The following is a 15,428-nucleotide window of genomic DNA, read 5'->3' as shown; positions in this document are numbered from 1 at the left end:
GACGTCCTTTGTTGCTGTGTTGCTCACCATACAGGCCGTATACTTGCTGGTAAGCTTCCTAGTTCTTTTCCTCCACGGTGAATCAATGTTATTCCTGTACAAATACCTGAACACTCTCCCAGACCATCTACTTTCTTCTGTATTCCTCAGTTGTTCTTCATGATTAATTTTACTGTGAGCTTCCCTAACTTCAAAACTTGTCCAGCCTATATCACCCTGCACTGCTTCATTTGTAGTCTTCCTGTGAGCGCCCAATGCGAGGCGTGCCACTGACCATTGGTCGCCATCGAGTCCTGATTATACCCCTGATTTCAAGCAAACAACCGCATTTCCAAAGGTAAGTCCAGAAACCATTACACCTCTCTACATACCCTGGAGCACCTCATAGCTATTGTATCCCCATAGCACTCGGTGTTTCATTGTGGCAGCATTTCTCAGCCCCTTTACTGCTATTGTTTCCTCCTGTGTTTCCATATATCTATTGCCTTCGTTTATCCATATACCAAGGTATTTAAGTTCTTTTACGCGAGGTATTTCCTAGCCCTGTATTGTCACTGTCTGTTCACTGTTTTCATTGAATACCATAATACCAGATTTTTTTAATGCTAAATTTCAGACCTAACTTATCACCTTCCTGTCCACAGGTATTAGACAGATGTTGCATATCACCTTGCTTGTTAGCTAGCAACACAATGTCGTCCGCATAAAACAAACTTCGAAGCTGCTGCTCTACTACTGTACCCGCCTGTTTATATGAGAGATTTAACCGGATATTACTTCCTTCTAGCACCCTTTCTATCCTCACCATATACATCACAAACAGCAGTGGGGATAAAGGGCACTCCTGCCTGATGTAAGTTCAGAACTGATGTAAGCTTCTAGTTCTGAGGTAACCAGCCCTACAACAAAGCAACAACCAAGTACCAGTATGACCAATCAGTGTTTTAGCATCACCAATTCATCAATCAACAGACAGCACACATCAGCATAAGGTGCCTTGAAAACAGGTGCACAACAAGCACCCAGCACAAGAAGCATATGACTCAGAAATTTCTGCCATCCAAGTGAGATGGGAACAGGTGGTTGTCATAAGGAGGTGACCACTAGAAGTTGCAGGAGGACGAAACGAAGCATAAAATGTGCCCCTCTCTCTGCATATTACGTTTCACAACTTTGCTCATAATGCTTTTTCATAAGAAAACTACAATTAAACCAGGATATACTGAAAGTGGGAGTACCAAATCAATGCATATATTGAACCGCTGTAACATCCCTTTGGAAATCCCATGCAAAAGTATAGCGCAGTACTATGCTTATATTGAACTCCTGTTCACTGCCACATTCGATATATTGAAAACTTCACTGCACCGCAACCCTGCAAGTGCACTTCTAATGAGACTGCAATCATTTCTTGCATCACATGGAAATATTTATGTGGATGAAACAGCCCTGTTTCGGCATGCTGATGCTGTCAAAGCATTGAATATCAAGGCAGTACATGCCATGGAGGAATATATCGAACTAAATCTCCTTCGAGTTTGATATATCTGGGTTTGACTAATATGTCCCCTTAAAGCACCAATTAAAGATGGGTGGATGGATGGATGGATAGATGGATGGATGGATGGAAAAACTATTGTGGTCCATTAGGTCGCACTAGCTTCCTAGCCCGAAGCGGGCCGCTGCTATGTTGGGACCGAAAGGCCAAGCCTTTCGGCCGCTTCACGGGCCCCTTGGACTGCCCATAGCTGTTCTTCGAATGCGAGACTGCATAGAGCTGCGTCCCATCGCTCTCCAGTGTTGTCCTTGTCGCTGCGTAACGCGGAGAAACACCAGAGCATATGACTAAGATCTATGGTGTCATTACATTTATCACATGTTGTAGGTGTAGAGAACTCCAGATACATCTTGTTGATTAGAAGCGGGTTCGGATAGGTTCTTGTTTGCAAGAGCCTTAGCATAATGTCCCAAGCTCTATTTAGTTTACTGTGCAGAGGGGGGAAGACCCTGTGTCCTAGGTAGAAGTGATTGGTTAGCTCGTTGTACGTGAGCAGGTGGTCCCAGTAATTTGGAACCTCAGCATCTTCTTGCCTTGTGGCTGCACAGTTGGCAAGTGCTCGTGCAGCATTGTGGGCAGATTCGTTGAGGTTTGTGGGAGCACTGGTGATTTCTCCCATATGAGCAGAAAACCAGATGATCATGTGGGGTTTGACGACCTTTCAGTCAAGAATTCCCAGGGCCTGTCTAGAGATGACTCCTTTGGCAAATGCTCGAACGGTTGCCCTAGAATCGCTGTGGATCCTGGACCTCTTTGGGTTTAAAAGTGCCAATGTGATGGCTACCTGTTCTGCAATTTCTGGTTGTGTGGTGTACGTGAAAGCCGAATTGATGATTTCACCTTTGCCGTTCAGAAGGACCGCTGTGAAAGCTCATCTATTTGACATAAAAGCTGCATCGACGAACAAACACTTTAGATTTTTAGCTTTCTCTAGTAGGGCTTTGGCTCTGGCTTGCCTTCAGCCCACATCATGAACGAGGCAAACATTCCTTGGAACAGGCATGCCTGATATTCTTCCCCAGATCTTTGGGGATTTCTCTATGGTTATTATGTAGCGCGGCAATTGGTATACCAATACAATTGGGGATGTGTCCTCCTGATCGCGTGATGAAGAGTAATGAACTGGGCCCTTTCTTGCGCCTTAGCTATTTCATCCAATGTATTGTGCAGCCCTAACTGCACGAGTCTCAGTTTCCATGTACATATGTAGCTCAAGAGCTACCTTGATTACCTTCCTTAACAATGCATTGAGTTTGTCTCTTTCGGATCTCTGCCACTCGTGCATGGCTGCTACACAGGCGAAGTGACATAGCACAAAGGCGTGAACTAATCTGCTTCTTGAGGGTTAGTTACTCTTTTGATGAGCCTGATTGCGTTGTCCACTTTCTTGGCGATACATAGAATAGTTTGATTACTAGCCAATTAAAGATGTCCTTAGAAAATGTAGTTTCACCACATTTCTTGCGTCTTCAGCATCACGGAAAGCGTAGAGGTGCAAATGGATTCAAATTTTTCAGACATTGAACTCCATGCCAGAACTTCGTAGGAGGAATGTTAGATATGTGAACATAAACTAATAATAAGGGCTGTGCTGATATTCAAAACATTCAAATAACGAATCGAATAGTGTCCTATTCAATTCAGTCTTCATGTTGTAGACACTATATATATATATGCAAATATCTTTCTAATATTTTTCAAGTGTTTCTAAATGTCAACTGCACCCAAATGAACATAAAATTGGAGTAAACACATGCTAAATTTTCAACCCCATGGGCATAATATAGGCATGAAATATGAGAGCTCGCATAGTGGAGCAGGCTATGTCACTTACTAGGTAGCCATACTTTACATGCTGTACAGCAATCATTTCACTCTCTGAAGAGCAGTGTGCATGTGAAGAAATATGTTTGCCCCTAATGCTCCTATTTGTGCTTTTAATAAGCAACACTTCGCAATTCATGTAGTGACAGAAACTTGCTGAATTTAAGAATGGAATGTGAACATTTTTTTAATTAATTGTGATAATGACTATTCATTATTAGAAAACTATTCGAAAGTATTTATCGGCGTTAGTAAGCTCCCAGTGAAATGTTAGGCAATGTTAGCTTGACATTTACTGTTCAGATCAGGGCAAACAAACAGCAGCTCCGCAGGAACGCCGATGGACATACAACGGCAGGCATACAATGCTCCTGCCAACATTGAGAGGCAAAATGCTGTCCTTGCTCTGCCAGCAAGGCGATTGAGCACATCGCTGACAGTGGATCTACTTTGCTTCATTGTTTTTGCAGCAAAATGCCTTCATGCGTCGTTTGAAAACCTCTAATGCTCTGTGTGCAAGCCACAGACGTGCCATCAGCGGAACAGCACGACAGCAGTAGCATCGATGGTCATAATGCGCCTTGAACGGTTGTATAATTGCTATCACAATAGTGTTACGTGGAACATCATAAAAGACAATGAAAGTAAAGCCAGCACACAATGACACACTTACAATGAAAGCAAATGCCCAGCGGTCTACGTTCCAACTAGCTTTACTGACACACTATACAGTCAAACTTGCAGTACAAATTCAATCAGGAGAGTTTTAAGATGCTTTAGAAACATGCTTTAAATGTATTTATCAGATCTTTTACTTTTAATCAATCTTCATGAACACAATTGCACACAGAGCACTTGAAGGGCATAGAGCCTGCACTGCCTTAATGCTGTACAGGCTACATTAAAAAAAAAAAAAAAGATTCAATTCTGGGTTTTTCCGTACCAAAACCATATGATGATTATGAGGCACACTGCAAAGGGGACTTTGACCACGTGGAGATCTTTAATATGCACTCAATGCAGGGTACATGGGCGTTTTTGGCATTTCACCCCCATCGAATTGCAGTCGCCAGGGCCGAGATTTGATCCTGCGCCCTCGGGCTTAGCCGCGCACTGCCAAAGCCAATAGTCCATGGGTGGCTATATATCTAAGGCTCTGTACTAAGAGTCCAGAAAGATGTTTCCTGGCTCCCTTGCAATATAACTAATTTCACTTTAAGTTCAGTTACATAGATTTTGCTCAATTACTTGGTTTACACAAGATCTGACACCATGATCTGTTACATGACCTGGAAGGTGGTAGTTGATACCCGAGACCTTATATGCGGCAACTGACAAACATTCATTTCATATTAAATAAATGAATACTGGACTATCACAAAGGGGCCTTATTAGGAGTGTTTAAAGACAAACAAGACAAAGGTGCCGAGTCCATGCAGACATAGGGAAGTGCCTAGGCTCTTCAATTACCACATACATGCAAAGTGAATAAGCAGATTGGAGCAGCAAAGATGGGCTCATCTGCATTCCCTCAGCTCACTTGCAGCATGTGAAGATACAATTAACTTATGTCTGTCAAATCTAACAGGAATACAAAAGGTCATTTACGGAAAAGTAACTGTGCATCTTCAGACAAGGGCAAGCTAAACATTTGCACAACAACTTCAAGATGTAGAAAGGTAGTAAAACAGCAGCAGCTAACCAATGCTGTGCATATAAGCCAACCTGGGCAACACCACGTGCAAGCAGAAGGAAAGGATTTAACCTCATTGGCCTACTTCTCACCAAGCCATCTATCAACAGTGCGCAAAATAACCCCGAATGCAGAGATCTAACTTGGATCGTGCTTGGGCTTGACTCGAAGTCGGCGCGAAGCAAGAAGCAGACTTCAAAAACGCCCAAGTCGGCTTTCGCGTTTCACAGACGCTCAAGCTGACTTGCTTCGTCAAGTCAAGACTGTGCTTCAATGCAAAAGCAGGTTGCTCGTCTGTGTTCGAGGTTACTCATAAATTTATTAGTGTAAGGCATATTGTACAGCAAAAAAGTATGTATCTTTCCAAATTTCTACCAGGGCATAAGTGGTGATGTATAGTTTGGGTAAATTTATTCCATCTGGCGACGTCCACCGCTGCGATGCGCAGCACTGCTTGTGGAAAGTGCCCATTACCGCCGGGTTTAAATGGTCTTCAAGTTTCAGTGTTTTGGCATGCTTTTTGAGTTGCAGGTGTCACCATTTTTTCAATTCGGTGCTCCACTTTTAGGCGACAGCGTATTTGAGTGCAAATTAATTTTATAGTCACATTTATTTTGGTTTTAGCTTCTTTCTAGCTGAGAAGTCTTGTTGCACATTTGTATAACTGGCCGTAGAGAAGCGAACAAAATGGTTGGTTCACATGGTGGTCTTTCAACGGCTTTTGTTCTCGATTGCCGCAAGGCATTCATGCGCCGTCTGGGCCGGCAACCGAATGCAAGAGGCCGAGACAAGGCATACGGTTGGTTTCTGAGGGAGCTTACGTATCCCTTTTCACCTATAGGCATTCCAGCAGGAAGGCGATGGCCCTTCGGTCGGGCTACGCGACCCTTTGGAGAAAAGGCCAACCTATTCGAACACGCTAGGCCGGAGTTATTAACAAGCAAAATACTGCAACATGTGCTGCAAACGAGGAGTACCGAGCACCGTAGAGTCCCCTGTCCGGACCCATATGGGTGACAACACCAGATAAACAAAATAAATAAAATGACATAGGCAAACGATTTGTCTACTTTGCATGGAATCTTTGTCGAGAGTGTGGGACAGTCATAGGGAGAGTGTGGCACAGTCATAGCCATTGCAAATTTGCAGAGTGTCGTCTGGTAGGAAAGTTTCGTCTGTTAGGAAAACAAGTTGTGGGGCTCGAGCGACAGCTGCGCGCCGCATTTGGTACAAAATTGCTGTCCTGTCAACAGGCTTTGATGCTGAAATGTCGCACTCACATACGCTCTCCTCCCAAGAGAATGCGCCGCAACGTAAGACGGCACTCCGTCTTACAGAAGACTAAAAGAGCCTGCTGACGGCACTCGTGAACGAGTACAAGCATATTGTGGAATGCAAAAAAACTGATGTCGCATCGTTGACCAAGAAGAATGAGACATGGAAAGGAATAGCAAAACAATATAATGCCAACCACGGTATTATGCGGCATGGTCACCTGCAACTGAAAAAAATGCTGGAACAACCTGAAGCAAAAGCAGAAAGAGCATGCAGCGAAAGAAAAGCGAGAGCGCCACTAAACTCGTAAGCACACATGTTCTGCATGACTGGCTCATTTGGGTTACTTTTTATTATGCTCATGCGCATGTTTCGTATTCGGTGGATGAGTGCGTGATAGTTCGGCATGCTGAGCGTAAATATGGTCATGAGCGCTAATAACTAGTGATGACATGTGTAATCATTGGAGATGAGAAAATACGCTCGCAATCAGTCTTTCCGCGACTGCGGGAAGCGCACCAGCATCGGGCGCAGGTGATTCGCGATGAGCAGAGTCATCCTTCCAACTGCACGGCACACTGTTGACTGAGGAATGCGGACCAGATCCTCGGTGACTGTTTGAAACAAGCCAGCGCCGTAAAACATCACAGCCATCAGCAAATGCAGCATGGAAGGCACGCAGGCTGTCCTCTGTTGTCCCCGCTTTGCCGGATAGGCAACATAGCGAGAAGCTGTCGCACGGCGTTCTTCGTGAATCTGTAGCGACCGAGGAATTGTTCGTCGTCGTAGAGCTCCATCGGATTCCCTCGGTCACGTAGGGCGGGTCGCGAAATTTTCGGCAAGGGCCGCGCCTCTGAAAATGCTATATCCATGGCGTGGCAAGCAAACTCAAAAGTAGTTAACCTCCGTGCAACGTCCGTTCAGGAGGCTGCCATGTTGGAATAACGCACGAAGTGAGTTTCAAGCTATCCCGGGAGCAGACTCGAAACTTGAGCGGACTTCGAGCCAGCCAAGTCGTTCACAAGTCGTCTGCAAGCTTGAGCACGATTTAGGACGTGCGGCAAAGCTGTCTTGAGACTGCCAGAAGTCAAGTTTGAGCCAAGTTAGATCTCTACATTCGGGTGTAAGAGTCTGGAGCAGGGTCACAAAGTTTAAAAGCCAGCACAAATATCCATCTTGAGGGCCAAATCTAGCTACACAAAAATATTTGCCACACAGTATTTTTTTTTTTCATAATAGCAGAGAATAATCTTTCATGGGGGAACTTTCACCTACCAGACAAACAGTAGTCATGAAAGTGAACAGTTCGCAATTGGTTTCAGAAGACTACAGAGACCATGTTCTAGGTAAATCAATCCCAAAGACAACCTGGCTATACCAGTAGAAGCGAATGTGACTAAGGATTGGCAGAATAAAATTCAGAGCCTCCCTATCAGGATTACTCATATTATAATGTTCTTGAGTATGGTGACAGGATGTGCACTGTATGCTACATCTTATGAATGAAAGTATCAGAAAGGTTACCAAATAAGATTTAGCTTCAGTTAATCACTACATAAGTTATGAATGCTTTTTTACCATTCTATAAGCTATTCACAATAGGCTCATCAATCCAACAAAAGTTAAAAGAACCCAGAAGATCAACCAGAGTTCAAGATTTAACATTCATGAAATTATGGAGTGAAAGGAACCTTGCCTCTCCAGTAATGGTCATGATTCAATTCAGAACATTGCAGGTAGGTGCAGCTGGCAACCCGACGTATGCTAATCACTGGACTAACTCGCACACACTTTAAGGCACTCCTTTATTCTCAATTCTACACCCTCGCCGCTAAACACCCCCTCAGTCGTCGCACCCACCCGCCTTAACCCCACTCCCCTTTAGAAGAATTCTACCTATATATATACTGTGTCGAGGAAAGCATATGTCGCCTTGAAAAAGACAAGTCTACTTGTCGAAACATTGGCTCCCGCTTTTACATTGTTCTTGTTTTGCTCATCATCTTGAATTTCCATCTCCCGCCTTTCCCGTGTTTTCAACATAATAGGCATTACATAAAAAGGAAGAAGGTAGAAAGTAGCATGAGATGCTAAATGTATAACCATATAAATGAATTATGCAAGTATTAATATTGGCATTACATACACAATGTATTCTTCTAATGCATCTCCATGACGTTTTGATACAAGCCACAGCCTGAATGAATGATTGAATGAATGGTTTACTGGCACAATGGCCAGTTATGGCCAAAGAGCCATGCCAGTGTTAGTGACTTCACAGTGGAGTGATGAGTTCTATGAAGTTGATGCGACGTGGCTGTAAAGGGGCCTTAAAAATAGTCGCTGTAAAGTTCATAAAAATTACTGATGACGTGTACTATGACGTGTACCATGCATTGCTAAACAATGGTACGGTATACAAAATATGTAGGATGAAAAACTTGGCTAGAGCACTACTGCCTCACCAGGACCTTTGAAACACAAGGGCCTGGAGGCATGTGCTATACAATACTACTATCGCAGTGGCATCCTCTAAAGAGAGGAAGCGCTACAAACGTATGGGGCTAATAACATGCAAGACAACATCTTTCAGGAAACCTAGGACTGTATTAGTATCAAAAAGCGGTTCTGGACCGAGAAGCGTGATAGGATGAAGATGGATGTGCTACTGCTATGCTAAGGAAAAATGTCTCTTCCTCTCAGATTCGGCTTCCTGACACTCCAGGAGGACATGGAGGACGGTCTGCCTCTCCCCGCATCTACCACAGGTTGGAGGTTAATTTCCAGTGAGTAGAAAATTATGGGTGCCAAATGTTTGTCCTATTCTGAGACGACAGAATAGGACATTTCTTCAGGCATGATTTTGTTGCAGAGGGCAAGAAACCTAATTGTAGCTTTATCACGTGCAGCTTATTATTTCTTTTTGCGTCCCACATACGTCACCAGTGGTTTCGCAGTTTCTTTCGTAAGAAAGGCACCAGATCTGCGACAGGGACAGCAGCAGTAGGATTAACAGCTTGGGATGCAATTGATATAGCTATCTGGTCCGCAAGAACATTACCCTCGATGCATTACCCTATGGCCAGGCACCCAGCATGTAATGACATGCTGGTTAGATATGTATGCTTTATACAAGACTGAATAGAGCTCATTAAGTACGGGATTTTCGTTCTTACAAAGTGACAACAAGGCCTTCATGACGCTTAGGGAGTCAGTACATATGATTGCTTTCTGGAGTTGATTTTCTCACATGCTTCACAGCCAACAATAGAGCATGGGCCTCAGCTGTAAAGATACTTGTTTCCAGATGCAGTATGTCGGATTCCGAGAAGGATTAACCGACGGCTGAACAGGACACTCCGGCATGTGACTTCGATGCGCCTGTGTAGAACTCCGTGTAGGAGTGCTTGTACTGAAGTTCTAGGAAATGTGTTCGGATTTCGATCTCTGGAGCGTGCTTTGTAACTTGTAGAAAAGATAAATCACATTCTATCAGTTGCCAATCCCAGGGTGGTGGTAGCTTAGCTGGAGGCATTAAACGACGTTTGAGGTGTGGGACTTCCATTGCAATGCTAAGCTCCCTCACACGCAGTGAGAAAGGCTGTCTTAAAGAGGAACGATTACGAAAGAGTGTAGCACATGTCATATCATTAACGGTATTAGAACACAGATGTTGATGATTAGAGTGAACTTTCAGAAAACATGTTAAGCTCTCCATGTACCCTGACGTACCACAGCCTGTAAAGGAATATTTGTCCCAAGAATGACCGTTTTTGTTTGTGCCCTCTTTTGCACTCTTTCTGGTGTGAACACACGGACTCATGTAACTTGTTATATCTCATTAAAAGTTGCCAAATGGAATGATGAGCCGTTCTGGTGAAATTTTAACTTGCTACATTCATTATGTACTGTTGGCCTCAAAAGTTTACAGGACACTATCTGTGAAATTACTTAATTTCTACAAGGTCTTCGAGCATAGCCTGAAATACAAAGTTGCAGCAGCAGCTGTATATGAAACGAACACAGTGTTTATTTATTTAGACACTGCATGCCCAAACTAAGTAGGAATTCAACTTTTTGTGGAACCCACGCCCCAAAGAATTGATACTGGCTGTACTACAACCGAAAACTAAATCCGAAAATAAATATATGTAAAATGTATGTACATTATCGTGCATTCACAGACATTTGTGATATTGGCATGGTTCACACTTCTAACAATGAGCTTTCAGATTTATTTAGGAACTGGCTTTTCAACAAGTACAATTTGACACTCCAAAGTTTTTATACAAAGTACTTCCTCATGAGCACATTTCAATGTATGCTGGTGTGCATACCCAAGAGATGGCTATCAGCGGAAATTGTAAGGTCCGAACATTGACGTAATTGCCTTAAGGTGGCATTTACTGCTGGCAAGAAAGTAAAAGTAAAAATATTCGAAGTTTCTAATACACATTGAATACTGCACACTAACAATTCATATTAAAAAAGGAACTATTGAATACTGTTTCTTTTGATATTCAAAACTAACCAAATATTTCACGACCAAATGTTAACGTCCGATTACTGTTTGTGAAAAAAAAAATCAGATTATCATAGGTGAGACAAGAACAAAAGTTTTTAAAAGCAATGTGGAAACGAAATGTGTAATGCAAGCTTTGTCTTTGGTTTCATGGCGGAAGCGTACATAAAAACGTGCGATTTTTGCTTATCTGTCATTTCGTGCTTTTGGCAATCTAGTTCTGTAGTACAGTAAAATCTCCTTGAACTGTACTGGCTTAAACAATAGTTTCGTTTTCAAAGTAGTAAAGTTGGATTACCGACTCAGCGGCCATTGAACATAATGCGTTTTGTATCCCCATAAACTGTACCAGCTCACTGCCTACGTATCGGTTAACACATGGTGTTTGCAATTTCCGTCGCGTAATCACGGCGGTGCGTCGTCCCCGTCGTGCGGCCCGGCAGAAAACAAGCAGCCTCAGATATCTGAACAACGGCCTCCAAGCGCCCTGTGCCGTGAAGCCACACCAACATCAACATCATTCGGCGCCGCGCGAGAGAGCGTTGTGGCGTTGTGCAAACTAGGACTCGCGTCATGCCAAAACTCAGATAAATAAACGCCGGGCGCTCAGCATGGAAGAAGAACGGAACATCGTGCTATCGGAAGTGGCACAAAGAAGTTGGCGCTGGCACGCGCCACGGATCTAACGCTGCCTACGGTGCGTGGCATTTGGAATGCGAAGACGCTACTGCGACCGCGAAGAGATGTCGGCTACGAGGTTCGACTTTTCGCCATCGTTGCATCTGTTCTTACCGTAGTCTCGCCTAACGACAGTGATGAAGACTACATGGAAAGCGACAGCACGGGCGATTCAGACCCGACAGTGGCAGAAGCTGCGCATTAAGTCGGCCTGATGAATGCAATCGTCGCGACGAGAACAGCATCCCGCAATGAAAAAGGCGCCCCGCGACTTGTGCATGGAGAATATGCAATGACAACAAGGAATCTGCCATGCGAGTGTTTGCCGAGAAGAGGGGGCTGGCTGAAAGGCTGGCTGGCAGCTTCAGTAAGTTGGAGGCTGCTGTCGTCGCTGCTAGGCCGCCGCGGCATCAAACGAAAATAACACTTTTGCCGCGCGAAGTGAATAACTGTTTCCGAAAGCCTAGTCACACAGCCAGCAATTTCCTTGAAAAAGCTGATGTGCTGCGAGGCTCTAAATTTGTTTAGAGGAAATTCGTGCAGATTCAGGTGGGAACAGTGCAACTAAAATCAGATGAAGGTAATGACGGAGAACGACACGTCGTTTCCAATGTAGTTTTACATTTGTCTGTGTTCTTGGCACAGTTAACGCCTGAAATGAACAACCAACTAGCCGATGCACTCATGTTAATACTCTTTAAAGACAATTAGTAAAGCTGTGTTTAAAATCATTTTTGTCCTTCAGGACTCTTATTAGTACCGGCGCGATACCCATTTTTACCGAAATAAATAATCCTCCTGCAGATGATATATATGCCTTCGACTATTTTATACTTACAATTCGTATTCAAGGAGTTGATATTCGCACACCTCTACAACATGAATAATACCACTGTCAAGCGGGCAAGTTAACTGCACTTGCGGAGAATGCACTCGGTTTTAAGTGCACTTTTCCAAATCTAAACGTCGCAAGCACTTCTGTGAGTGCACTCCGGTGGGAGCGCGTTCACGGAACGCACTTTGCTGGTCGAGTGCGTAGCCTTGCCGCCAGCGGTTTCAACGATACAAAATGTAATACATAGAAAAAGGACACAGAAGTTCCTTTTAGCTGTTGAACTGCTTTTAACAAACTAATCGGAACTCGCTGACATTCTGCTCTAGCAGGATCAAATGCCGCCTCGTCGCACGCCATCTTGTTCTGGATTGGCTAGGCATTTGTCTTGGCCGGCCTTGACTTGTAAGGCTATTATGATAAAAGCATTTTCTCTATTTGTTGAGTAAATATAGATTAAGATTGTTTTTATGATACAACTAAAGCAATCGCTTTTTCGAAGCTTCTTTTATTTTAATCTACATCTTCAAAAAACATGAGTCTAGTCTGTCGCCTCCCCCCCCCCTTTTTTTTTGTGCGAGTACGCTCTATTTTTACCGCTTAGCACCGCGTAGCCTAAAGTGTCACTCAAGGTGCCGAGGTGGACTCCCCGTAAGTGCACTTAACTTGCCCGCTTGACAGGGGCATCAATAAAACGTCATGTTTTCACAATGCGCACTGTCGACCACTGTGCCCCGACAGAACAGTGGCACCACGAAGTAACCCATCTTCCTGCATATTTCCGCACCCAAAATTTCACCCGAAAGCTTCGAGAAGGGAACGACACGCTGTACTTTCGAAAGGAGCACTTCTCTAGAACTGTCAAACGGAGAGAGCGAAACCGAAACACAACGTGACGCGCCTCTTTCTCGAAGTACAAAGACCCGACCGTACGGCGACGACGGCAGACAGGTGGCGCATCGACTCACGAAGCGACAGCAGGAGACTGCTGTGGGCGGGCAGCTCATGGGAGGCCCCCCGGGCGCGCTGGCAACGCGAACCGGAGGAACCGGGGAGCAAGATCGTCGCGCCGGGCTCGTCGAGCGTGCGCGGGTGCGGCGGCCGTCAGGCGCCGACCGGGCCGTGGCTGCGGCAGTCGGCGAGCGGGCTGGCAGCGCACAAAGGACCGACGTTAAGGTCCTCGTCGATAGGCATGGGAGCTCGGCAGCAGCCGATGTCCTCGCACTGGACCATTTGAACGACGACCCTGATGCGCGCCAGCCCCAGCGGGCATAGCAGCATCGGTAGCGCGAGCTTCCCGGACGACGCTCGAGGTGGAACGCCGCCTGGCGGCTCGCTGAGGGCACAGTTAAAGAACGAGAACGTGGCCGCGAAGAGGTGTACTACTACTACTTTTGATTGCCACTGAGGCTAATGGTCGTCACGGGCTTCCGCGACATACTGCTTTTGCTTGGTTCGCCTGGCTGTCCCGAAAAGGCCACGATTTGACTTCTGTCGCGATAACAGTCAAAGAGGATGAAGACCAACGAAACTTTCGGCCAATGCAATGAGCAACCAAATGGAGAGCAACAATACACACACTATCGTCAGAGAAGTACTGCAAGCGAGTGGCAAGGGGAAACTTAAGTTATGATATTGCTCGGTTAGGAACCGCTTCCGCCGAGGCGAACTTCAACTAAAGGGCACCAAATTAATGACACGGCAACAGTAATAGAAAAGAAAGTAGGTAGTGTAATTACGCATTACCGCATATGCCAAAAAGCGGAACAGTGACAGTTTTTTTTTCTTATGAAAAGCGCGCCAACCATTTCCCGGCGTTTCCCTAGGTTCGAATGTTCCGGGCTGGCTAGGGAAAATCTAGCAGGGTGTCGTCTGTGATGGCGTACTGCGCGATATTCCCCCTTTCGTCTTCAAGCGCTGGTAGAGCAAGGTGAAGCACCGTCAAGCCAGCGTAGTACCTCGGCACCCAACCACGTACGATAGAAAAAAAAATATATTCTTATTCAGGAAAATACAACGAAATTGTACCTTGAACGCGGAGGGGCTTAAAACGCTGAAGAATATATGAACGCTAGGGGTGCAATCAAGCAGGCGGGCGACCACGCATTTCGCGCCATCGGAGGGAGCAATACAAGATGGCAAGGAGGGAGAAAAGGCAAGGCGAGGAGGGAGCCACGCCACGCTCGCCAGCTCCAAGTTCAAGGGCAAGCCGGAAAAAAGAGAGCGCGAAACACGGGAGGGCAAGGAGGCGCAGCCACTCTTCAGAGGAGGAGAGCCCACTCTGAGGAGCGAAAGAAGGGCGGACGCGACGAAGGAGCGCAGGAGAAGGACCGGCGCGGCGGCCAATGCCACTGCCTAGCGGAAGAGAGAGTAGCCAGGAGAAAAAGAATATGTATCCAGCGCGGGGCCAGAGCGATAGAGGGAGTGAGCGAGCGACCACGGGGAACGAGGAGCAGCAGGGACAACGGTGCAAAAGGGAGGAGGGTTAGGACGAGGCGGAGCGCTCCCCAGACCGTCGAAACGCGCGCGCGCTCACTCCGCGCTGCTGTCGGCTCAGCGCCAGACCAGACGCCGATCGATACTCGCCGGTGCCGTCGACCCCGAGGGAGCCGGAGGGCGAGCGAGAACCGCGCGCACACTTAGCGCACACGCGAGGAGGGCAGCGCTCCCGAAGAGAGGGCGGCAGCACCACACAGGAAGAGCGCGCTGCTGGAAAGGCCGCCTTCCAGGCGACCAAGGAAGAACGAACCCTTCGCTGCGCAAGAGAAAATCGCCAAGAAACGGCAGCGGTCGTCAGTGCTGCCGCTTCGCCTCCTCAGGGAGCGACGCAAGCCCAGGAAGCGGGCAAACCGCGAGGCTGCCAACCTGGCCCCTGCGGTCACTGCACGGCCACCAACCCTCGCCCGTTTCGGTGCCATTGTTGCGATATCACGCACACACCCGACGACACAGAGCGCCTAGAGCAACACAAAGAATTTAAACGGGGACCATTACACAACACGCGCGCGAGAGGCGGAAGCGCGCAGCCATGCATTGCCACGCCTCG

At 46.1% G+C, this 15,428-nt stretch overlaps 1 protein-coding gene across 4 annotated transcripts in view; it reads right to left on the bottom strand.

The window, feature by feature from the left end:
* LOC126537164 (protein brain tumor-like) overlaps positions 1-15,428 on the bottom strand; it is a 75,049-nt gene that overhangs the window by 45,229 nt on the left and 14,392 nt on the right. The window contains exon 1 of one of the 4 annotated variants that reach the window (XM_050184341.3): positions 13,351-13,837. The exons of the other annotated variants lie outside the window; for them this stretch is intronic. Within the exon in view, the coding sequence (XP_050040298.1) occupies positions 13,351-13,389 (39 nt within the window). The 5' untranslated portion in view covers positions 13,390-13,837. Of the gene's footprint in view, positions 1-13,350; positions 13,838-15,428 lie in introns of those variants that run through there. 4 annotated transcript variants of the gene reach the window in all.

This window comes from Dermacentor andersoni, chromosome 4 (assembly GCF_023375885.2).
Source record: "Dermacentor andersoni chromosome 4, qqDerAnde1_hic_scaffold, whole genome shotgun sequence".
NCBI classification, from domain to species: Eukaryota; Metazoa; Arthropoda; class Arachnida; order Ixodida; family Ixodidae; genus Dermacentor; species Dermacentor andersoni.
Note: the sequence above shows the minus strand (reverse complement) of the source record. Positions and strands in the feature narration are given on the sequence as shown.